Raw genomic sequence first — 25,258 nt, 5'->3', positions numbered from 1 at the left:
GCAGGCAGTCTGCCTGAATAGACAGCTTGTCCTTTCACCGCTGGAACGGCTTGATTTGCTCTTGCATTCAACGGGGATGCTGGCCCAGCTCCCATGCAGTACACAGTTTTTTACTAGGGACAGCAGAGGATCTTGGCTGGTCCAAGTCCTAATCTGGCCGGCCGTGACAGGTGATTTATCATTTTCAAACAGTTCCATGACCATCAACAAGTCTGCGGGCTGCACCACCATCAACAAGTTTGCAGGCCCCCCGTGGTGGGCAATGGTAGCCGACTGAGAGCATCCACACAGTTCTCGGTGCCTGGCTTGTGGCGGATGGTATAGTTATATGCTGATAGCTCGAGTGCCCACCTTTGTATGCGGGCTGAGGCATTAGTATTTATCTCTTTGTTTTCAGTGAACAGAGATGTGAGGGGCTTGTGATCGGTTTCCAGCTCAAATTTGAGGCCAAACAGGTACTGATGCATTTTCTTTACCCCGAACACACACGCTAAAGCCTCTTTCTCAATGATGCTGTAGGCCCTCTCGGCCTTAGACTAGCTCCTGGAAGCATAGGCGACAGGTTGCAACTTCCCCGCAACGTTAGCTTGTTGTAATACACACCCGACTCCGTACGACAATGCGTTACATGCTAGCACAAGTCTTTTACACGGGTTATACAATACAAGCAGCTTGTTGGAGCATAAAATGTTTCTGGCTTTCTCAAAAGCAATTACTTGGTTTTTTCCCCATACCCAGTTCTCATCTTTGCGCAATAACACATGTCGGGGCTCTAAAAGGGTGCTTAACCCCAGTAGGAAGTTACCAAAATAATTGAGGAGTCCCAGAAACGACCGCAGCTCCGTGACATTCTGTGGCCTGGGCGCCTTCCTGATAGTCTCTGTCTTGGCGTCTGTGGGCCGAATGCCGTCCGCCGCGATCTTTCTCCCCAAAAACTCCACTTTTGTTGCCATGAAGACTCATTTCGACCTCTTCAGCCGCAGCCCTACGCGATCCAGTCGCTGGAGGACCTGGTCCAGGTTTTGTAGGTGCTCGGCGGTGTCTCGACTCGTGACCAATATGTCTTCCTGAAAGACCACCGTGTGTGGTACTGACTTGAGTAGGCTCTCCATGTTTCTCTGGAAGATCGCTGCAGCCGACCAAATTCCAAACGGGCATCTGTTGTAGGTGAACAGTCCCTTGTACGTGTTGATGCAGGTGAGGCCCTTCAAAGACTCCTCCAGCTCCTGCGTCATGTCGGCCGAAGTCAGGTCGAGTTTGGTGAACGTCTTGCCTCCTGCCAGCGTCGCAAATAGGTCGTCTGCCTTAGGTAGCGGGTATTGGTCCTGTAGTGAGAAACGATTAATAGTTACTTTATAATCGCCGCAAATCCTGACCATGCCATCACTTTTGAGTACTGGAACAATCGGGCTGGCCCACTCGCTGAATTCCACTGGGGAGATGATGCCCTCCTGTTGCAGCCTGTCCAGCTCGATTACCACTCTCTCCCTCATCATGTGAGGTACCGCTCGCGCCTTGTGGTGAATGGGTCGTGCCTCTGGGACCAAGTGGATCCACACCTTCGCCCCAGAAAAGTTTCTAATGCCTGGCTCAAAAAGGGAAGGAAATTTGTTAAGAACCTGGCTACATGAGGCCTCATCGTGTCGAGGAAATTTCTAAGTTAAAGTAACTCAAGCGGAGATTTCAGAGTCTTGCTTCAAGAGATTCTTTAATATGTACAGGCGAGATATCTCGGAGAGCTGCTTGGTCCTTACCAAGGCAATACTCTGAAATTCTATAGAAACTTGTTCCATCTTTATACAGAAAAAAAGGAATTTTATCTCTACAATTGACACCTACATTATTCAGGAACATTACCAATTCTAAACAGGGCACAAAGGTCAGTTTACACAGCCCAACAGTATCTTGTCACGTCATTATTCAATCTTTTCGAGGGTCAGCAAGATCATCACTAAAAGCCCCTCTTATCAGAGAAATCAGTTTGTCCAGGCAATGGGGGTATCTTAACATATACAAATACCAGATGTACAGCTTTCATGTTATCTGTTCTTTTCTAACAAAGAAGAGACATCAAGTATTTTCTGGCCTTGCAGGATTCTGCAGTCTCAGCACAGAATTAAACTTACTAAAAGGAAAAGAGAAATTTAACCCCTTCCTATATCGTGAACTAAAGTTCTTCCACAACTCCCTCCTTGTTGATCTTTTATCTTTAATGATCAACATGCTTTCCTTCTTAGAAAGAAAAGGGAGGCTCATACCCCTCGGGGTAAGGTCTCATCTCTAAACATTCTTTTTCATTATAGTCATCTAACTGTCCCTCTATTCTGTTTAACCTTCCTTTCACGATCACATTTTTCTGCTCTATTTTTTCTACTAGGTTCATTACTTGTCTGTTATGTAGCCAGATACCTGTAGTTGCTGTAGCCCTTCATCCCACGCGTTTCTCAACTCTATAATTTCTCCTATTAGTCCTCCTACAACCTGGATTTTGTTTTGCAGGGTCTCTATATCTATTGTGTTCAAGGCTCCCATTCCTACTCCTACCCCACCTAATACAGTTCCCAGCACGTCTCGCTTTTTTCTCAAGGATCGGTCCAGTGTGACTCCAACACTGGTCGTGTTGCAACCATCCCTCTCCCTTAGCGGATATAGGATTTGTATGGTTAAATTTACTATACCTGGGGATCTTACTACCGATATGCAGGTGGTCAATATCCGTTTTAAATGGCCCGGATCTCTTTTTTGTACGGTTCATGCACTTTACCCATCCTCTGTTTTCTATTTTAAAATGACAATCTTCTTCGGGGTCACAAAACGTGCCATTAGTTTCTTGGCTCTCAGCTATTTCCTTGCTGGTCAGGCATGTCATTCCGCAGGCCTCACACCTTACTGTGAAGTTCCCCACTTTGCAATCCTCTTTTTCCGAACATACATAAGTGTCCTGCTGTCCTGCTTTGTCAATCGTGCCCCAGGCCATTTCTCCTTTCCATATTTTACCTTCTTTTATAAACCTTTCTTCTGTTTTAACTCTTCCCACTGCCAGAAGGATTAACATACCCAGTGTCCCCTGATAGTTTTGCCAGGAGTCCTTCCTCATCTTCCTCCCTTTGTTTTCTTCTATAATGCTCCTGAACCAATTCGTTAAAATAATAGCTTACTAGTACAATAGTAACAGTGATCCACAAGATAAAGACCCAAATTGGTATACAGGCAAGTTCTGACATCTAGCTTGATACTTCGGGGTATTATGCTCTTAGTCCAGCCTGGCTCGGTAGAAACAAAAGGGGATGAGTACAGTTCTTTTCGGGGTGTGTCCGCCCTAGCTCGGTATTTCTTCTTCTTGCTGTGTTTCGTCTGGAAGGTAGTATTTACATCGGGTGGCGTGTATCCAATTTGGATGTTTTTCCAGTTTCAGGGCGGTTCTTGTTGTGAGGATTATCTGATATGGTCCCTTCCACCTAGGAGAAAAAGATTCCTTGTTTAGAGTTTTCACTAATACTTGCTCTCCCGGCCTGAAAGGGTGCATGTTTCCCTCTGACGGAGGTACTTGGGTCTGTTTTATTCGCTCATGCAGGCTTCTCGCTATTTCACACATGGCCTGAGCATATTTTAGCGACTTTTCGTCATTCCAAATTAATGCTACCTTTTCTGCTCCTAGTGGCGGTTTCACACCAGTAGGCATTGGCCTTCCTAATAAGGCTTCATGGGGTGTCAAACCAGTATTTCGGTTCTTTTGGTTTCTTATGGTATATAGTACCAATGGAAGGGCATCTGGCCATTTTAGTCCTGTTTCTTGACATACTTTAGTAAGGGAGGACTTTATCACTCCATTGACTCTTTCCACCATGCCTGAGGACTGAGGTTGATACGGTATGTGCAATTTCCACTGGAAACCTAGCGCTTCGGCTAGATTCTGCACTATTTTTCCTGTAAAATGTGTTCCTCTGTCACTGTTGATTCCCATAGGTATCCCATATCTTGGCACTATTTCTTTAAATAGGATCTTCACTACTGTTCGGGCATCATCCTTCCTTGTTGCATATGCCTCTACCCACCTTGTAAACATATCTACTATTACTAATAGATACTTAAAGCCTAATACTGGAGGCATGTGGACAAAATCAATTTGCAAATTTTCAAAGGGCATGCTTGGTTGGGGTAGATGGTCATATTCTGCAGGCGTCTTTCCTCTATTGTTTTGTTGGCAAATTTGGCAGGTTTTAGCAATTTTCTCAATTATTACTGTTATTCCTGGTGCATACCATTGCGCATTGATAGCATGTATCATCCCTCCTTTGCCCATGTGAGCCTGACCATGAGCTAGGCGAGACAAGGGCAAAAACAAAGACCTGGGACATACAGTTCGTCCGTCAGGATGGGTCCAGATATTTTTTAAAAAACATCCTTGTTTCTCCCATGTTTTTCTTTCCTGCACTGTAACTTGTTGCTGTGCTATTTCAAGTTGTTGGGCGCTCAGTGTTGGCAGAGGGGAGACTGAGGCTGCCTGTAGGCAGCACGTCTGTTCCAAAGCGGCTCGTCGGGCCGCCTCGTCGGCCCTCCTATTTCCTATGGATACTTCATCTTCACCAGTTGTGTGGGCTGCGCATTTAATAACAGCAACCCTTTTTGGCAATTGAATGGCATCTATCAGGTTAAGCACTAATTGTGAGTGCTTAATATGCTTCCCGCCAGAGGTGATGAAGCCTCTGTTTTTCCATAGTTGTCCAAAATCATGGACTACACCAAATGCATATCTTGAATCGGTATATATATTAGAAGATTGATTTTTTAGCTAATATACATGCTCTAGTTAGGGCGAACAATTCAGCTGCCTGTGCCGAGGTTCCGGGGGGCAAGGCAAATGCCTCAACAATTTCATATGGGTTCACAATAGCATAGCCTGCCAGGAGCAAATTGTCTGATGGTCTGTGAGACGACCCATCTGTATAAAGAATGAGATCGGGATTGTCCATTGGTTCCGTAAGCAAATCTGGTCTAGGCATGGTAGCCATCTCCACTGTTGACAGACAGTCGTGCTGGTCTGGGTCCTCTATTTCTCTAGTGGAGCTGGTAGGAACAAAAACAGCAGGGTTTACTGCAGGCGCACGGCGAAAAGTGTAGTTAGGGTGTGACAACAGCAGCACCTCGTAGCCTGTCCTTCGGGATGCTGTGAAATGCTGAGTTGCTGCGGAATTCAACAATAACAGCACCGCATGCGCGGTGATAACAGTGCACGGATAGTCCAATACAATTGGTACTGATTTTTCCACCATGACCGCAGTAGCGGCTACAGCACGCAGACAAGCAGGCATTCCTCATACTACTGGGGGGAGCATTACCGAATAATAAGCAACTGGTCTATTTCCCCCACCATGTTCTTGGGTTAACACTGCTGTTGCGAATCCTTCTTTTTCATTCACATACATTTGAAAAGGTTTCGAATAGTTCGGAAGTCCCAATGCTGGAGCGTTAGTAATAGCATTTTTTTTAACTGTTTAAATGCTTCTTCCCTCTCAGGGGTCCATTCCACTTTAGGTGGGGCTTCTTTTAGGGCAGCTGATCGTAGAGCCGCATCCCATTCCCGATAGTCGGGGATCCATTGTCTACAGTATCCCACCATCCCTAGAAAAGATAAAACATCCTTCTTTGTCCTTGGTGTGGGGGTGTTTTGGATGGTTTGAATTCTTTCAGGTCCCAGCTGCCTCTGCCCCTGGGATATACGAAACCCTAGGTACTGCACTTGGACTTGGCAGAATTGTAACTTTTGCAGTGAAACCCGATGCCCTCTTTCACATAGGTGCTGTAAAAGCTTTATAGAGTCTTGCATACATTCAAACCCGTGGCTGGAGGCCACGAGCAGATCGTCAGCGTATTGTAATAGCACCGACTGATCTGATAATGAGCAGTCCTCGAGGTCTCTTTTTACGGCTGCCGCATAAACTGCGGGGCTTTCGGTATACCCCTGGGGCAGCCTAGTCCACGTATACTGTTGTTTCTTATACGTGAAGGCAAACAAATATTGACTTTCCTCCTTTAAAGGGATGGAGAAGAATGCCGAACACAGATCTACTACAGTAAAGACAGTAGCTGTGGGTGGGATAGCGGATAGTATGATGTTGGTGTCCGGTACCACAGGGGTGATAGGGACTACTATCTTATTTATAGCTCTTAGATCTTGTACAAATCTCCACTCATTTGGTCTATTAATCTTCGGGATAGGCAGTATTGGCGTATTACACGGGCTCTGTGTCTTTTTCAGGACGCCTTGCTCTAACAGTGCTAAGATGACTGGCTCTATCCCTTCTTCCGCCTCCGGTGGCAGTCTGTACTGCCTTATACTTGGCAATACAGCATTTTTTATCAACTGTACCCTATGGGGCACCGCAGAATAGACTTGTCCAACATGGTTTTTATGTTTAGCCCAGAGTTCGGGGGACACTTGACTCAGTGCCATTGGTATGTTAGGGCTAGTTTGTCCGGGGGGTTGCTGTTTTTCAAACGTAGCATCGTGCCCTTTTCTCTCCCAGTGGAGAATTCCTCTGTCACGGGTGATAAATTCTAGCCGTATATCCTGCAGTTCTATCATCGCCCATGGTTGATAACCTGGTCACTGTCTTTTCTCTTCTATGTCTAAGATCATCCCGCCCATGTCTTTAGGTTTTGCTGGGGGCTTTACAGCCAATGTCAGATGGGGTGTCGTATTTTCTTCTTTAAATCGTTTTTGTTGTAACGGTGTTAGCTCCACGGCCACCCCCAACCCTTCAGATCCGAAATAAATGTGGGGAGTAGCTTCTATTACTTCGTTTTTATTTAAGAACGGTTGCACAAAGCGCTGATAGTCTTCAGCCCTGTGTCGAGTATACCAGGCTGTACAGTGAAGCTGAACTGCCTCAAAGCTTGTTAAGATGATATACAATAACTCTTTAATATTAGGGTCAATTTTAATCTTTAAGTTTTCCACTGCCTCTTTTATCAGGGGGGAGTAGAAGTTGCCACTCAGTTGCCAACTATAAAGGGCAGCACTTTCTTCATTCTTTTCCTCTTTCTCTCTTTCTATCCCATTAAAGAACTGATGAATGTTATTTGGAGGGATCTCCATAAACATCCCTTCCTTTGTGCAATATATTGTGGCTCCTAGTTTGCACAAAGTCTGTCTTCCTAATAGAGGGAGAGGCGTTGTCTTAGAGACTATCAGGGTTTCGTCATTAACTTGTTGTCCTTCAATTGTCAATTTAGTAGGTTCGGATAAAAAATCTTTCAAGGGGACGCCGGCCACACCCATGCTTAAAACAGTGGTGTTGCTTACGGGTAATCCCACAGAGGGCGGTACAGAGGACATAGTGGCGCCGGTATCCACCAGGAACTTTACATAAGTGTTTCCTACTTTTAGTATTGCTAAGGGATTTTCTTCTATGTCCGTTGATAAGCGAAGAGTCGCTGCCTGTACCGTTATGCCTCTGGGGCATCCCTATGCTGATTGATACGGATTGGGGTTAGAAAAGGAAAATTGAGGGGCTGGTGGAGGTGGAGGTTCGGAAAAGTTCCCTTGCGACCCTCTATTCTGTTTGGGCGGGCATCTACAGTCGCGAGCCCAATGCCCTATTCTTCCACAATTTCTACACTCATCTTGAGAGCGATCTCGCTGTGACCACTGTCCTCTTCCTCTTCCTCCACCCCTAAATCCCCCTCGATTCTGCGCCTGCCCTCCGCCTCTCTGCTGGTAATATTGACCTGTTGCTTTGGTTTTACTTACGTAATTGAACAATCCCTCCCTGTCCATGTTTGCCAAGACAGTGACTGTCTCTTTCCAGGTTTTTCCTTGCCAATCTAAAACTTTAATTTTGTAGGTCTTTGCATGCTGTGGTAACATGCAGTTCAGCAGTGTTTGTACTGCTAAAGGTTCATTCGTATCTAAGGGTATTCCTGCATACTCCTCCCAGCTATTTTTCCACCTGGCTGCGAAATCTATCATTGATTCTTCCGCTTTCTGCAAACAGCGAGTAACCTCCCCTATATCCCCATGTTGTCTAGCCCCTTGTAGAATTGCATTCCGTCCTCTATTCTGTAGCCAGTGTGTTAAAGATTCGTTTCCTTCATTTAGCAAATCATTATTAGCTCTCCAATCCCCTTCTTCTCCGGGCGGGATATGGAACATATCTTTTACTCCCTGCCAGGAAGATCCGTACGCTGCTTGTAATAATAGTTTAACATCCCCTGGTAGCGGATTATAAATTGTACAGGTCTGCTCAAGCCAGTTATGAAATGCAACAGGTTTCTTTACCGGGTTTGGGGCTGCAGAGATCATATCTCTGGCCTCTCCCGGAGACCAGGGTTTTAAAACCGCTGTGGTTCCTATCATTACTCGGGGATTTTGGAGGAGGAGGGTAGAGTCGGCTTCTGCCTGAGCTGGGGTTGTTTGTGACCTTAGGACCATACCAGCTCTCAGATTGGCTCCCCCTTTCTTTCTCTCCTGATTTATTCTCTGATATTTTTACTTTCGGAGGCTGATGTCTTTTTGCAACCTCTAGCCATTTAATAAAACATTTATCCATATAATCTTTGTTCCAAGTAGGGTCTCCTCCCCCTTCCTTAGTTATTTTCCTCCATTCTTCGATTAAAGACAATTTAAAACTTCCTCCATATGGCCAGTCCCCATCAGACCAACCGTATAAATCGCTACTAAATGTTACCGCGTATCGGTCATCTCCTGTTTCTTTAATTACAGTGTCCGCCGGCGAGCCGGGTGGCACAATTGGATCTCCTACCTTCTCTCGTTGCTTTACTACCTTACGAATCCTTTTTTCAGTTTTACGCTGCATACTCATTCTTTTAGTTGGAGGGTCGGTTTTCTTCCCTTTTCTAGGAACTGGACGCAAGCATCCTGCTCGACTAGAGCTGTTTCCCATTCTCTCCGGGTGCAGTTTCTCGCGGTGTTTCCTGAAACGAGAGGTTAAGACACGCCCACAAAAAATATATACACACACAGTATTTACAAAGCGCTCACCGGTGTCTCTTTTCGGCTCGGCTCGGGTCTCCTTTAGCTTTCTTGTTATTTTAGCTTCTTACGGTAGCTACCCTATGCCTCACCCTTCCGGGATCTAGGCGGCTTGCCCCCTTTTCTAGGACAGCCTAGGCACTTTCCCCCTTAAGCTGGGAAAATCCTTTTAAAATTCCTCTTTTTCTTTTAAGCCAATTTTTACTTTTAATTTTGTTCGTTTGGGATCTCGTTATCAGAGATCCTGCCGACTACGCCAGAAACTGTCGAGGAAATTTCTAAGTTAAAGTAACTCAAGCGGAGATTTCAGAGTCTTGCTTCAAGAGATTCTTTAATATGTACAGGCGAGATATCTCGGAGAGCTGCTTGGTCCTTACCAAGGCAATACTCTGAAATTCTATAGAAACTTGTTCCATCTTTATACAGAAAAAAAGGAATTTTATCTCTACAATTGACACCTACATTATTCAGGAACATTACCAATTCTAAACAGGGCACAAAGGTCAGTTTACACAGCCCAACAGTATCTTGTCACGTCATTATTCAATCTTTTCGAGGGTCAGCAAGATCATCACTAAAAGCCCCTCTTATCAGAGAAATCAGTTTGTCCAGGCAATGGGGGTATCTTAACATATACAAATACCAGATGTACAGCTTTCATGTTATCTGTTCTTTTCTAACAAAGAAGAGACATCAAGTATTTTCTGGCCTTGCAGGATTCTGCAGTCTCAGCACAGAATTAAACTTACTAAAAGGAAAAGAGAAATTTAACCCCTTCCTATATCGTGAATTAAAGTTCTTCCACACATCGACATGTGAAAGCGTTCGGATGTCATCCCAGTCCCAGCGCATTTTGCCCAGCCAGCTCCTTCCAAGTATTGTCGGGCCATCGCCCGGGACAATCCAGAGTGACAGTTCGTGCACCGTGCCCTCGTAGGTGACCTTGACCATGGCACTGCCCAGGACAATGATAAGCTCTTTGGTGTACGTTCTCAGTTTCGTGTGGATGGGGCTCAGGGCTGGTCTGAATGCCTTGTTGCACCACAGTCTCTCAAACATCGTTTTACTCATGATGGATTGGCTAACGCCAGTGTCCAGTTCCATGGCTACAGGTAAGCCATTCAATTTTACGTTTAGCATTATAGGTGGACATTTCATCGAAAATGTGTGCACCCCATGTACTTCAGCATCTGCCTCCTCTCTCTGAGGCTCGAAATTGCTTTGATCCATCAGAGGACCGATCTTCCTCTGCCACATGGTGGTTAGCAGGTTTTGCAGAGCTTGCAGCTCAATTGCAAGCTTGTTGGAGATGCCCCATTGTTCCACAGCTCTTGTAAACATACCCTTTGAAGCGGCATGAATAGGCTGAATGGAAGCCTCCACAACGCCAACAAGGTGTGAATTGCCTTGCATTCATCCTTTGTTGGGGACTCTGAGTCATCTGGGTCACCTGAGGCCTGCTGGCAGTTGCAGACTCCTGGGTTCTGCCCTGTACATTTCTGCTCGCAAACACAGTCCCAGTTATTTTATGAACATTGCTAGCACTTGTGTGCTGAGAGATTTGTTTGGTGTTATCACTGGTGGACATAAACGCCGGTGCTATCGCAATGGCCTTAACTGAAGGTCAGTGTCTCTACAGTCAAAAGTTTTCGTAGGATGGTCTCGTGGCCAATGCCCAGTACAAAAAAATCTCTGAGCATTTGCTCCAGGTAGCTATCAAACTCACATTGTCCTGCAAGTCGCCTTAGCTCGGCGACGTAGCTCGCCACTTCCTGACCTTCAGATCGCTGGCACGTGTAAACCCGAAACCTCGCCATCAGCACGCTCTCCCTCGGGTTAAGATGCTCCCGAATCAGTGTACACAGCTCCTCATACGACTTATCTGTGGGTTTCACCGGAGCCAGAAGATTCTTCGTGAGGCCATAGGTCGGTGCCTCACAGACTGTGAGGAGGACCGCTCTCCTTTTTGCAGCGCTTCCTTCTCCGTCCAGCTCATTGGCTACAAAGTACTGGTCTAGCCGTTTGACATAGGCTTTCCAGTCCTCACCCTCCGAGAACTTCTCTAGGATGCCCACAGTTTGCTGCATCTTTGCGTTGGATTCATATTCTCGTCGCCAGTTATTGTGTTCCTAACACAGATGAGGCTGCACACAGGGAGGTTAAAGTAACAGTGACCTCAGTCTTTATTAAGACACTCCAGAGTGAGGAACAGGCCTTAGGGGCCGGCTTTATACAGTGCTCCCAAGGGATGCTGGGATCCCTTGGGACTTCAGGGGATGAGCTCCCTGGTGGCGGAACATGGGAGTGCATGCTTTACAGATACACAACACCTCCCTCCCCCCTCCACCCCTCCCTCCTCCTTCCCCCTCCCCCCTCCACCTCCTCTGTCCTCATCCCCTCTCCCCTCACCCCTCACTATCAGAAACACAGAGAGACACTGACAGACATGGAGAGGCTGACAGAAACACCTTCCCTTCACATAAAGGTAGGACTTATATTTTTTATTTGTTATTGATTGGTTGCTTATTACTTTGGTCTTGGTGCTTTAGGTGCAGGGTTCCTTCTATTTTTTTATTTGTTAATTAATTGCTCATTACTTTTTGTGCTTCGTTTTGTGCTTGGTGCTTTAAATGTACTTATGCTTCTTTAATGTTGTTGTGAAGTTGTTTAGTACTTTGGAAAATCCTCTAACTTGCCTTTCCCCCCTAGAACTCACTAGAACTGGAGCAAACTAAATGCTGAGAATTGCGATTTCTAAGATACTCCAAACTAAATTAGTTGCTCCAAAACTCCACCCGAAACTTAGGCCCGTTATTTTAAAGATTTCAATCAAACCTCTTTGAAGTCTATGTTTTTCTAGAGTGATAAGCCCTACTTGTCTGTTAATCAAGGGCCCTTAAAATAGAAATCAATCTAATGGGATTCCTCGGAACCTTTTCCAAGGCCTCTATAACCCCACCATGTGAAGGAACCAAAACTGGATACAGTATTCTAGATGTGGCCTGACCAAGATCTTGTGTTTAATTGTCCTGGTGATGCATCCTAATACCAATGCCCCCTCTAATTTCTTTAACGGGCTGCGCGGCGCTTTCAAATTTTCACGCATGCACATTTTTATCCATCTACAAGCTGGTTAGCAGTCTGCGCTGGATCTCCAGAACGCTGAGTGGCTGTGCATTTTAACAGGAACATTGCCTAACACCCTATTCGCTTTCACAATAACCTCACCGTACTGGTCATGAACCTTCAATGATTTATTTCCCTATGACCTCCCAGATTCTTCTCCTTTCCGGCTTGTTAACTTTGTACTTGTGTCTTCTGGTTCTGTCCACACAATCCAAATTAAACTGCCCACTTGCTCTGTATTGTGTATTTTCAAAGCCTGGATCATATCCCCCACCACCTAGTCCTAGAACCATTCTCATTACCCTTTTCCAAATCCCTCCTTGTGCCTCTTCTTGAGGCTATAGTGAGTAAAATCACACACAGCGTTGCAAATATGCCCTTACTATTGATTTGTACATGGTCACAATAATTAATTCGACTTCAGTTGCTATAGAGACGCATCCTAGTACTTTGTTGGCCCTATTGATATAACTTCATATTGACTTTCAATGAATGGTCAATAAACAACAACAACAACCACATGCATTTATATAGTGCCTTGAACATAGAAGAAAATAGCCCAAGGTGCTTCACAGAGACGTAAGCAGACAAAAATGAATGCTGAAACAAAGAAATAGATATTTGGTCAAAGCTTGGTCAAAGAGATGACCTTAAAGGAGAAGAGGGAGGTGGTGAGGTGGAGGGCTTTAGGGAGAGAGGGTGGGGCCTTATTGGCTGCAGGCACAGCTGCCAATGGTGGGACAAAGGAAAGGGAGATTCACAAAGGCCAGAATCACAGGGACAGAGAATTCGGGGAGGGGTTGTAGGGCTGGAGAATTTAGGGAGAGTCGAGGCCATGAAGTCATCACCCCAAATATTTTTCCATCTTTGATAATTAATTTTCCTTCATTATGTGTTTTCTCATTTCCTGTTCCAATATGCATTACATTATCATGTATCCACATTAATATCTGTTAGCCTGTGTGTGTGTGTGTGTGTGTGTGTGTGTGTGTGTGTGTGTGTTCAAGAAATCTCAACACATAGCTTTCTGTATTAGTCCAAAGTCCACATAAGCTACAGGGAGGTACAATGTATAGAGCTAGATCTTAAAGCTATATGACCTACTCATAACAGATCATAAGGACAGAAGTCAATCACTTCAGACACCTCAGCTGGGTCAATCAATGAAAGTGGAGTGAGCCGTACTCCCGTGGTACCAGAGCACAAGGGGTTCATCATATTTATGCCCATCAGTAAACAACGCCTGATAGACTTTCATTCATGCCAGTGAGTTAAATGGCCCCACTCTTATCTATCCTGAAGGGTGTCACATTCTATTGCTTACGTTGTTTGGCTGCTCATCTCTTCTTTCGCAGTACTTTACCATTAACCCTAAACTAGCTTAGCTCTTGTGAATTGTGTTAATTCTTACATTATTAAAAATTCAGTCTGATCTATTCCAGTGTTCATTCTTACTTTTAGCCGATATTATAGCTAATTATAAACCGTCTCCGCTGCATTTACTTCTGCTAATCTCACTCTGACTGTCTGCTTTGCCCAAGGATATTTCCTCCTTTGCCGGCAGAATCCGTTTGGCCATTCGTGCCATGCTGCATGTACTCTCTATATCCTCATTATATCCTAGCTATCCCATCATCTGTTGTGGGCCATTCAAGTTACTCTCAAGGTCTAACCTAACATAAAAATGTATTTAGCAATATAGTCTAAAATATTAGCATATAGAGTATAAAATATCAAGCATGTAAAATATCAAGCATGTGAAATATCAGCACTATTTTATATTTCCCACCTTGAATCCCTTTCTAATAAGCGAAATGGGTTTCCGAAAAGAATGTCAGTGATGATTAAAACTTGTCTTGGGTTGTTCCTGAGCATTCAGAGATTTTACCCAAATTGGCTTACCCCATCTTTTAACACTTCTACTGATTCTGTAATAAATTAGACATTTGGTGACTTTGTATCCAATTTAATCTACTATGAAACTGATTAACCAATCTTCAGAAATAACACACCAGAATGATCAATACGGCCAATATGACCATATGGGCGAGCACAAATAGCATCGATATAATGTGCACCCAAAGGTGATTTTCAAATGGGCCACTCCATCTAGTTAGACCAGAAACCTTTGCAAACTCCAGAGTTAGGCACAGTTTTGCATAACATAGGAACATGAAAAATAGGAGAGGGAGTAGGTAATTTGGCCCTTTGAGCCTGCTCCACCATTAAATAAGATCATGGCTGACGTTTTACCGCAACTACACCTTCATGCACATCCCTTGATTCCCTTAGTTCCCAAAAAGTTAGCGACCTCTGTCTTGAATATATTTAATGACTGAACATCCACAGCTCTCTGGGGTAGAGAATTCCAAAGATTCACAACCATTTGAATGAAGAAATTTCTCCTCATCTCAGTCCTAAATGGCAGATCCATTATTCTGAGATTGTGACCCTGTGTTCTAGATTCCCCAGCCAGGGATCACATCTCATTCTTCTAAACTCCAGGGAATATAGGCCTAGTCTACTCAATCTCTCCTCATAGGGCAATCACCTCATCTCAGGAACCAGTTTAGTGAACCTTCTTGCATTCCTTCCAAGGCAAGTATGTCTTTCCTTAGGTAAAGAGTCCTGAACTGCTCACAGTACTCCAGCCTCACCAATGCCCTGTATAAATGTAGTAAGACATCTTTACTCTTATACGCTTGTCCCTTTCAAAAGCTAACATACCACTTGTTTTCCTAATTGCTTGCTATACTTGCATGTTAACTTTCTGAGATTCATGTACAAGGACAGCCAAGTCCCTCTGAATGCAAACATTTACCAGTCTCTCACCATTCAAAAAATATTCTGCTTTTTTGTTTTTCCTACCAAATTGGACAACTTCACACTTCTCCACATTGTATTCCATTTGCCATGCTCTTGCCCACTTAGTCAACCTGCCTACATCTCCCTGCATCCTCTTTGCATCCTCCTCACAGCTTACTTTTCCACCTAACTTTGTATCAACAAACTTGGATACGTTACACTCAGTCCCTTCATCTAAGTCATTCATATAGATTGTAAATAGCTGAGACCCCAGCAACGATCCTTGCGGTACCCCACTAGTTACAGCCAACCAACCCAAAAAAGTCCCATTTATTCCTACTTGTCTTCACCAACTATTTATTTTATGACAATATTTTTATAGATATTCTAAAATGTATGAACCATGGAGGTCTCCCCCTTGCCTTTAGGAAGGTTGTTCCATGTACGGTGCCTTTATTTTCATCAGATACATGGTGCGGAATGAGAAGGAGGAGGGCTGCCTGATATCTTTGCCTTTGCGGGAATTTATCCGAAGTGTTGGAGCACGGTCCTCAGCCCCTGGGGGAGGCTCTGTCGCTGCAGCCGTGGCTGCCATGGTTTGTACATTAAGATTTGAGATGTGCCTAGAAACAATCCCACAACCTAAGGAACAAACCGGCATCACACTTTGCTCTGCGTGTTGCTCCAATGAATGATATCATTGCCTCAACGTATTTGAAAGTGGTGGTGTGCCATTCACAAATGAAAGAGTTTAGTAAAACATATTGACTGCAAAATTAGATCTTGTAGCGTGGTCGTAAGGCAGGTTTTCTTGAAAACATTGTGGTCGCCTCACTTCCGCAACGGGACACAGTGGCCGCCATTTTGGAGAGGTCGGCAGAGTTGCTGTTGCCTGCGCTCACCTCTCCTATGTAAATGTGCAGATCGTGATGTCAATCAGCTCTCTTCCAGTGTTGACCCCCCCCCCCCTGCACAAAGTGGGTGTGCTACATGCGAGACCTTGGGTGCCCTTTTCCTGCCCCATTGATCCGTTTGTGTTAGTGTTGAAGCACTTTTACCATTTTTTACATACAGAAAGCAGTTCAGCTTTAAGAGCTAAAGACTGCCAGTTTCAAATGCTTTTTAGTGGGCTTTTTTCAGAAGGCAGTTGAGCTTTAAGGACTAGAGACTGCCTATTTATGAATGATTAAAAAAAAAATTCAAAAGGCAGTTCATCTTTAAGAGCTCGAGACTGCTTTCAAAAATGACTTACTTTAAGAAAAAGAAAGACTTGGATTTCTATAGCACCTTTCACGACCACTAGATGTCTCAAAGAGCTTTAAAGCCAATGAAGTACTTTTGGAGTGTAGTCACTGTTGTATTGTAGGAAACGCAACAGCCAATTTATACACAAGCAAGCTCCCACAAACAGCAATGTGATAATGACCAGATAATCTGTTTTTTAGTGATGTTGATTGAGGGATAAATATTGGCCAGGACACTGGGGATAACTCTCCAGCCCTTCCTCAAAATAGTGCCATGGGATTTTTTACAACCACTTGAAAGAGCAGACGGGGCCTTGCTTTAACGTCTCATCCGAAAGACGGCATTTCCAACAATGCAGCACTCCCTCAGCACTGCATAAGAACATAAGAACATAAGAATTAGGAACAGGAGTAGGCCATCTAGCCCCTCGAGCCTGCTCCGCCACTCAACAAGATCATGGCTGATCTGGCCGTGGACTCAGCTCCACTTACCCGCCCGCTCCCCATAACCCTTAATTCCCTTATTGGTTAAAAATCTATCTATCTGTGACTTGAATACATTCAATGAGCCAGCCTCAACTGCTTCCTTGGGCAGAGAATTCCACAGATACACAACCCTCTGGGAGAAGAAATTCCTTCTCAACTCGGTTTTAAATTGGCTCCCCCGTATTTTGAGGCTATGCCCCCTAGTTCTAGTCTCCCCGACCAATGAAAACAACCTCTCTGCCTCTATCTTGTCTATCCCTTTCATTATTTTAAATGTTTCTATAAAATCACCCCTCATCCTTCTGAACTCCAACGAGTAAAGACCCAGTCTACTCAATCTATCATCATAGGGTAACCTCCTCATCTCCGGAATCAGCCTAGTGAATCGGCTCTGTACCCCCTCCAAAGCTAGTATATCCTTCCTTAAGTAAGGTGACCAAAACTGCACGCAGTACTCCAGGTGCGGCCTCACCAATACCCTATACAGTTGCAGCAGGACCTCCCTGCTTTTGTACTCCATCCCTCTCGCAATGAAGGCCAACATTCCATTCGCCTTCCTGATTACCTGCTGCACCTGCAAACTAACTTTTTGGGATTCATGCTCAAGGACCCCCAGGTCCCTCTGCACCGCAGCATGTAGTAATTTCTCCCCATTCAAATAATATTCCCTTTTACTGTTTTTTTTCCCAAGGTGGATGACCTCACATTTTCCGACATTGTATTCTATCTGCCAAACCTTAGCCCATTCGTTTAACCTATCTAAATCTCTTTGCAGCCTCTCTGTGCCCTCTACACAACCCGCTTTCCCACTAATCTTTGTGTCATCTGCAAATTTTGTGACACTACACTCTGTCCCCTCTTCCAGGTCATCTATGTATATTGTAAACAGTTGTGGTCCTAGCACCGATCCCTGTGGCATACCACTAACCACCGATTTCCAACCCGAAAAGTACCCCTTTATCCCGACTCTCTGCTTTCTGTTAGCCAACCAATTCTCGATCCATGCTAATACATTTCCTCTGACTCCGCATACCTTTATCTTCTGCAGTAACCTTTTGTGTGGCACCTTATCGAATGCCTTTTGGAAATCTAAATACACCACATCCATCGGTACACCTCTATCCACCATGTTCGTTATATCTTCAAAGAATTCCAGTAAATTAGTTAAACATGATTTCCCCTTCATGAATCCATGCTGCATCTGCTTGATTACACTATTCCTATCTAGATGTCCCGCTATTTCTTCCTTAATGATAGCTTCAAGCATTTTCCCCACTACAGATGTTAAACTAACCAGCCTATAGTTACCTGCTATTTGTCTGCCCCCTTTTTTAAACAGAGGCGTTACATTAGCTGCTTTCCAATCCGATGGTACCTCCCCAGTGTCCAGAGAATTTTGGTAGATTATAACGAATGCATCTGCTATAACTTCCGCCATCTCTTTTAATACCCTGCGATGCATTTCATCAGGACCAGGGGACTTGTCTACCTTGAGATCCATTAGCCTGTCCAGCACTACCCCCCTGGTGATAGTGATTGTCTCAAGGTCCTCCCTTCCCACATTCCCGTGACCAGCAATTTTTGGCATGGTTTTTGTGTCTTCCACTGTGAAGACCGAAGCAAAATAATTGTTTAAGGTCTCGGCCATTTCCACATTTCCCATTATTAAATCCCCCTTCTCATCTTCTAAGGGACCAACATTTACTTTAGTCACTCTCTTCCGTTTTATATATCGGTAAAAGCTTTTACTATCTGTTTTTATGTTTTGCGCAAGTTTACTTTCGTAATCTATCTTTCCTTTCTTTATTGCTTTCTTAGTCATTCTTTGCTGTCGTTTAAAATTTTCCCAATCTTCTAGTTTCCCACTAACCTTGGCCACCTTATACGCATTGGTTTTTATTTTGATACTCTCCTTTATTTCCTTGGTTATCCACGGCTGGTTATCCCTTCTCTTACCGCCCTTCTTTTTCACTGGAATATATTTTTGTTGAGCACTATGAAAGAGCTCCTTAAAAGTCCTCCACTGTTCCTCAATTGTGCCACCATTTAGTCTGTGTTCCCAGTCTACTTTAGCCAACTCTGCCCTCATCCGACTGTAGTCCCCTTTGTTTAAACATAGTACGCTCGTTTGAGACACTACTTCCTCACCCTCAATCTGTATTACAAATTCAACCATACTGTGATCATTCATTCTGAGAGGATCTTTTACTAGGAGATCGTTTATTATTCCTGCCTCATTTCACAGGACCAGATCTAAGATAGCTTGCTTCCTTGTAGGTTCTGTAACATACTGTTCTAAGAAACAATCCCGTATGCATTCTATGAATTCCGCCTCCAGGCTACCCCGTGCGATTTGATTTGATCAATCGATATATAGGTTAAAATCCCCCATGATTACTGCCATTCCTTTTTCACATGCCTCCATTATTCCCTTGATTATTGTCCGCCCCACCGTGAAGTTATTATTTGGGGGCCTATAAACTACGCCCACCAGTGACTTTTTCCCCTTACTATCTCTAATCTCCACCCACAATGATTCAACATTTTGTTCATTAGAGCCAATATTGTTTCTCACAACTGCCCTGATATCATCCTTTATTAACAGAGCAATCCCACCTCTTTTCCCTTCTTGTCTATCTTTCCGAATTGTCAGATAGTCCTGTATGTTTAATTCCCAGTCTTGGCCACCCTGCAACCACGCTCCTGTAATGGCCACCAAATCATACCCATTTGTAATGATTTGTGCCGTCAACTCATTTACTTTGTTTCGAATGCTGTGTGCGTTTAGGTAAAGTGTTATAATACTAGTTTTTAAACCATGATTTTTAGTTTTGACCCCTCCTGCAGCCCCTTTATATTCATACATATTGTCCCTTCCTATCACCTTGTGGTTTACACTTACCCCAGTGCTACTCTGCTCTGTTGCCTCCTGCCTTTTGCATCCTTTCTTGGGGTTCTGTTCATCTGAGCTCTCACCCACTCTAACTAGCTCAGAACCCTCTCCTGGGTTCCCATCCCCCTGCCAAGCTAGTTTAAAGCCCTCCCAACCGCACTATCAAAACCACCCGCGAGAACATTGGTCCCGTCTCTGTTGAGGTGTAACCTGTCCGATTTGTACAGGTCCCACCTACCCCAGAAGTGGTCCCAATTGTTCAGGAAACTAAAGCCCTCCTTCCTATACCAATGCCCTGGAGTGTCAGCCTAGATTTTTTTGTGCTCATGTTCCTGGAGTGGGACTTGTATCCACAACCTTCTGACTCATAGGCGAGAGTGTGCTACCCACTGAGCCACTGGCTGACACTGTAAGAGAATGTAGCCTTGCTCCAGCGACGCTACACGGACGGGACATTGGATCCCCTGCTGAGCACACATCCTGAAGAAACGTGTTCGTCACTGGGCTGTACACTAAAATCATTCAAATAAGGGGGAACCAGTGGATGTGGGGTATTTTGATTTCCAGAAGACATTCAATAAGTTTCCACATAAAAGGTTACTGCACAAGATAAAAGTTCATGGGGTTGGGGGTAATATATTAACATAGATAGAGGATTGGCTAACTAACAGAAAACAGAGAGTCGGGATAAATGGGTCGTTTTCCAGTTGGTAAACAGTAACTAGTGGGGTGCCGCAGGGATCAATGCTGGGGCCTCAACTACTACAAACTACATTAATGACTTGGATGAAGGGGCCGAGTGTAATGTAGCCAATTTTGATGATGATACAAAGATGATGGGAAAGTAAATAGTGAGAAAGACACAAAAAATCTGCAAGGGATATAGACAGACTAAATGAATGAGCAAACATTTGGGAGATGGAGTATAATGTGGCAAAATGTGAGGTTATCCACTTTGGCAGAAGAAAATAGAAAAGCAAATTATTATTTAAATGGAGAAAATGTGCAAAGTGCTGCAGTACAGAGGCACCTGGGGGTCCTTGTACATGAAACACAAACAGTTAGTATGTAGATACAGCAAGTAATCAGGAAGGCAAATGGAATATTGGCCTTTATTGCAAGGGGAATAGAGTATAAAAGCAGAGAAGTCCTGCTACAACTGTACAGGGTATTGGTGAGGCCACACCTTGAGTACTGCGTACAGTTTTGGTCTCCGTATTTAAGGAAGGATATATTTGCTTTGGAGGCAGTTCAGAGAAGGTTCACTAGGTTGATGCCAGAGATGAGGGGGTTGACTTATGAAGATAGGTTGAGTAGGTTGGGCCTGTACTCATTGGAGTTCAGAAGGATGAGAGGTGATCTTATTGAAACATATAAGAAAATGAGGGGGCTCAACAAGGTGGATGCCGAGAGAATATTTCCACTCATTGAGGAAACTAGAACTGGGGGGCACAGTTTCAGAATAAGGGGCCTCCCATTTAAAACTGAGATGAGGAGGAATTTCTTCTCTCAGAGGGTTGTAAATCTGTGGAATTCTCTGCCCCAGAGAGCTCTGGAGGCTGGGTCATTAAATATATTTAAGGCGGAGATAGACAGATTTTTGAGTGATAAGGGAGTAAGGGATTATGGGGAGCGGGCAGGGAAGTCCATGATCAGATCAGCCATGATCGTATTAAATGGCGGAGCAGGCTCGAGGGGCCGTTTGGCCTACTCCTGCTCCTATTTCTTATGTTCTTATCTTCTTAAATCAGCAGGCTGCCTGCACTTTCTAAACGGGCACGAGCAAATTTCGCCCCGCGGCACCACTGCTTGTTTTCGGGCCTTACCGATTTTCTGGGACATTGTGTTTTTAATTTTAAAGCTATCTCCACTCAGCCGCAGGGGTTGTGCACTGCAGCACTCAGAGTTCTGTGACGTTAAACAATGAACCAATGCCCTGACCAAATGTGACAGTCCACCGAGACATCACTTGACTCAGCCGGAGTCATTACTTGCTATCTTTTACTGGCACTGCTGTTCCATCGCACCACCGGTTTCATTAACAATCCATCTTGACACAATTACAAGCCTCTGTTCCCCACCACCCAAAGCTTTGAAACACTTGTGCCCAGCTATAAGACTGAGGACATTTCTTGGTAATGGGTTTGGATTCAGTGTCTCTGTGTAGCTGTCGCTCCAGACTCCTCACTATGCTTTGTTTCACTAGGGTGCGGCACTGGGCTCAATGGTTGGACTAATGACCTATGGGAAACGTCAGTTTGATCATCTGGATGGTCCAATGAGGATACTGATTGTTCCATTCCATCACTCAATGAATGAGCTTATCACAATGGTGGATGATGACTCCAATGCATTCAACAGCTACATGGTGAGTGACATATGAATAATTGATAAATAAAAACTTGCAATAATTACAGCACCTTTCACCACCTCAGGACGTCCCAAAGTGCTTTACAGCCAATGAAGTACTTTTGAAGTGTATTCACTGTTGTAATGTAGGAAACGCAGTAGTCAATTTGTGCACAGCAAATTCCACGAACAACAATGAGATAATGACCAGATAATCTGTTTTAGTGATTGTATAATCAGAGAAACATAAAATCTTACAGCACAGGAGGTCATTCTTCCCATTCTGCTTGTGCCGGCTCTTTGAAAGAGCTCTCCAATTTAGTCCCAGCTATCTTCCCATCATCCTGAAAATAATATGTCCAATTGCCTTTTGAAAGTTCCTATGGCATTTGCTTCCCCTGCCATTTCAGGTCATGCAGGTCAACAATGTGTAGAAATTTTCCCTCTAGTTCTTTTGCCAATTATTTTTCATCTATGACCTCTGATTAACGACCCACTTGCCACAGGAAGTAATTTCTCCCCTCAATTTTGAATACCTCTATTAGATCTCATAAAATCATAGAATCATAGAATGGTTACAGCACAGAAGAAGGCCCTTCAGCCCATCAAGCCCGTGCTGGCTTTCTGCAAGAGCACTTCAGCTAATCCCACTCCTCTGTCCTTTCCCCTAGCCCTGCAATTTTCTTTCCTTCAAGTACTTATCCAATTCCCTTTAGAAAGCATTGATTGAGTCTGCCTCCACTACCTTATCAGGCAGTGCATTCCAGATCATAATCATTTGCTGTGTAAAAATGGTTTCCTCATGTCGCCTTTGGTTCTTCTGACAGTCACCTTAAATCTTGTTCTCCGGGTTCTCAGCCCTTCTGCCAATAGAAACAGTTTCTCTCTATCTACTCTGTCTAGACCCTCATGATTTTGAACACCTCAATCAAATCTTCTCTCAACCTTCTCTGCTCTAAGGAGAACAATCCCAGCTTCTCCAAACTATCCACGAAACTGAAGTCCCTGGAATAATTCTCATAAATCTTTTCTGCATCTTCACTAAGGCCTTCACATCCTTCCTAAAGTGTGGTGCCCAGGATGACACACTACTCCAGTTGAGGCTGAACCAGTGTTTTATAAAGGTTTATCATAACTTCCTTGCTTTAGTACTCTCTGCCTCTATTTATGAAGCCCAGGATCCCGTAAGCTTTTCTAACCACTTTCTCAACCTGCCCTGCCACCTTCAATGATTTGTGCACATATACCCTCAGGTCTCTCTGTTCCTACACCCCCTTTAGAATTGTATCCTTTAGTTTATATTGCCTCTCCTCGTTCTTTCTACCAAAATGTATAACTTCGCAGTTTTCTGCGTTAAATTTCATCTGCCATGTGTCCGCTCATTTCACCAGCTTGTCTATGTCCTCTTGAAGTCTATCACTATCCTCCTCATTATTCACGGTACTTCCAAGTTTTGTGTCATCTGCACATTCTGAAATTGTTCCCTGCACACACAAGTCCAAATCATTAATATATATCAAGAAAAGCAGTGGTCCCAGTACCGACCCCTGGGGAACACCACTGTATGCCTTCCTCCAGTGCAATAAACAACCGTTCACCACTACTCTCTGTTTCTAGTCACTTAGCCAATTTCGTATCCATGCTGCCACTGTCCCTTTTATTCCATGGGCTTCAACTTTGCTGGCAAGCCTATTATGTGGTACTTTTCCACATTGCCCTCATCAATCCTCTCTGTTACCTCATGAAAAAACTCAATCAAGTCGGTTAAATACGATTTGCCTTCAACAAATCCGTGCTGGCTTTTCTTAATTAATCCACACTTGTCCAAGTGACTGTTAACTTTGTCCCTGATTATCATTTCTAAAACTTCCCCACTACCGAGGTTAAACTGACTGGCCTGTAGTTGCTGGGTTTAACGTTACATCCTTTTTGAACAAGGGTGTAACATTTGCAGTTTTCCAGTCCTCTGGCACCACCCCCGTATCTAAGGAGGATTGGAAGATTATGGCCAGTACCTCTGCAATTTTCTCCTTAACCTCCCTCAACATCCTAGGATGCATCCCATCTGGTCCTGGTGACTTATCAACTTTAAGTACACACAGCCTTTCTAGTACCTCCTATTTATCAATTTTTAACTCATCCAATATCTCCACTACCTCCTCTTTCACTATGACTTTGGCAGCATCTTCTTCCTTTGTGAAGACAGACGCAAAGTATAATAGTATAATTTAGTACTTCAGCCATGCCCTCTGCCTCCATGCGTAGGTCTCCTGTTTTGGTCCCTAATCGGCCCCACCCTCCTCTTACTACTGTTTACTATTTCTATGCCTATGGAAGGCTTTTGAATTCCCTTTTATGTTAGCTGACAACCTATTCTCATACTCTCTCTTTGCCCCTCTTATTTCCTTTTTCACTTCCCTCTGAACTTTCTATATTCAACCTGATTCTCACTTGTATTCTCAACCTGACATCTGTCATACGCGCTCTTTTTCTGCTTCATCTTACTGTCTTCTCTTTCGTCATCGAGGGAGCTCTGACTTTTGTTGTCCTACCTTTCCCCCTCGTGGGAATGTACCTTGACTGTATCTGAACCATCTTCTCTTTAAAGGCAGCCCATTGTTCGATTACAGTTTTGCCTGCCAATCTTTGATTATAATTTACCCAGGCCAGATCCGTTCTCAGCCCACTGAAATTTGCTGTCCTCCAACTAAGTTTTTTTACTCTAGATTGCTCACTGTCCTTTTCCATAGCTAATCTAAACCTTATGATACTGTCCTAAATGTCCCCCTACGGACACTTGCTGGCACTTGACCCAACTCATTCCGCAGAATCAGATCCCCTTAACATTCTCTGCTCTAAAAGATGATTTGATGTGAGTTAGGACATGGGCAGCTGAGTTTTGAATCACCACTAGTTTACATAGGGTAGAATGTGGGAGACCAGCCAGGAGTGCATTGGAATAGTCGAGTTTAGAGGTAACAAAGGTATGGATGAGGGCTTCATAGCGGATGTTCTAAGGCAAGGCACCTTTCACAACCACCGGGAGGCCCAAAGTGCTTTCCAGACAATGCAGTACTTTTTGAAGTGTAGTCACTGTTGTAATATAGGAAACCCGGCAGCCATTTTGCACTAGCAAGCTCACAGAAACAGCAATGTGATAATTGTTATATCTTCAGTACAACTCACAAACACACGCACAAGCCTTAAGATGACAGAACACTCCGGAACTCTAGTCAGGTGACCTGTTTCCTCTTTATTTGTACACAGCACTGGCTGCAGTGCCACAGTAGTCCACAGGTGGAGCTATATATATATTACAACAATGACTAGAAATCTGTTTTTAGTGATGTTGATTGAGGA

The 25,258-nt window shown here is 44.1% G+C and overlaps 1 protein-coding gene across 1 annotated transcript in view; it reads left to right on the top strand.

Annotated features, from left to right (window-relative positions):
* Positions 1 to 25,258, top strand: part of ftcd (formimidoyltransferase cyclodeaminase) — a 154,043-nt gene that overhangs the window by 112,141 nt on the left and 16,644 nt on the right. Inside the window, exons 8-9 of the mRNA XM_070873887.1 lie at positions 15,393 to 15,522; positions 21,756 to 21,917. Coding sequence (XP_070729988.1) covers positions 15,393 to 15,522; positions 21,756 to 21,917 — 292 coding nt within the window. The remainder of the gene's footprint in view (positions 1 to 15,392; positions 15,523 to 21,755; positions 21,918 to 25,258) is intronic.

This window comes from Pristiophorus japonicus, chromosome 3, assembly GCF_044704955.1.
Source record: "Pristiophorus japonicus isolate sPriJap1 chromosome 3, sPriJap1.hap1, whole genome shotgun sequence".
Taxonomy (NCBI): domain Eukaryota; kingdom Metazoa; phylum Chordata; class Chondrichthyes; family Pristiophoridae; genus Pristiophorus; species Pristiophorus japonicus.
Note: the sequence above shows the minus strand (reverse complement) of the source record. Positions and strands in the feature narration are given on the sequence as shown.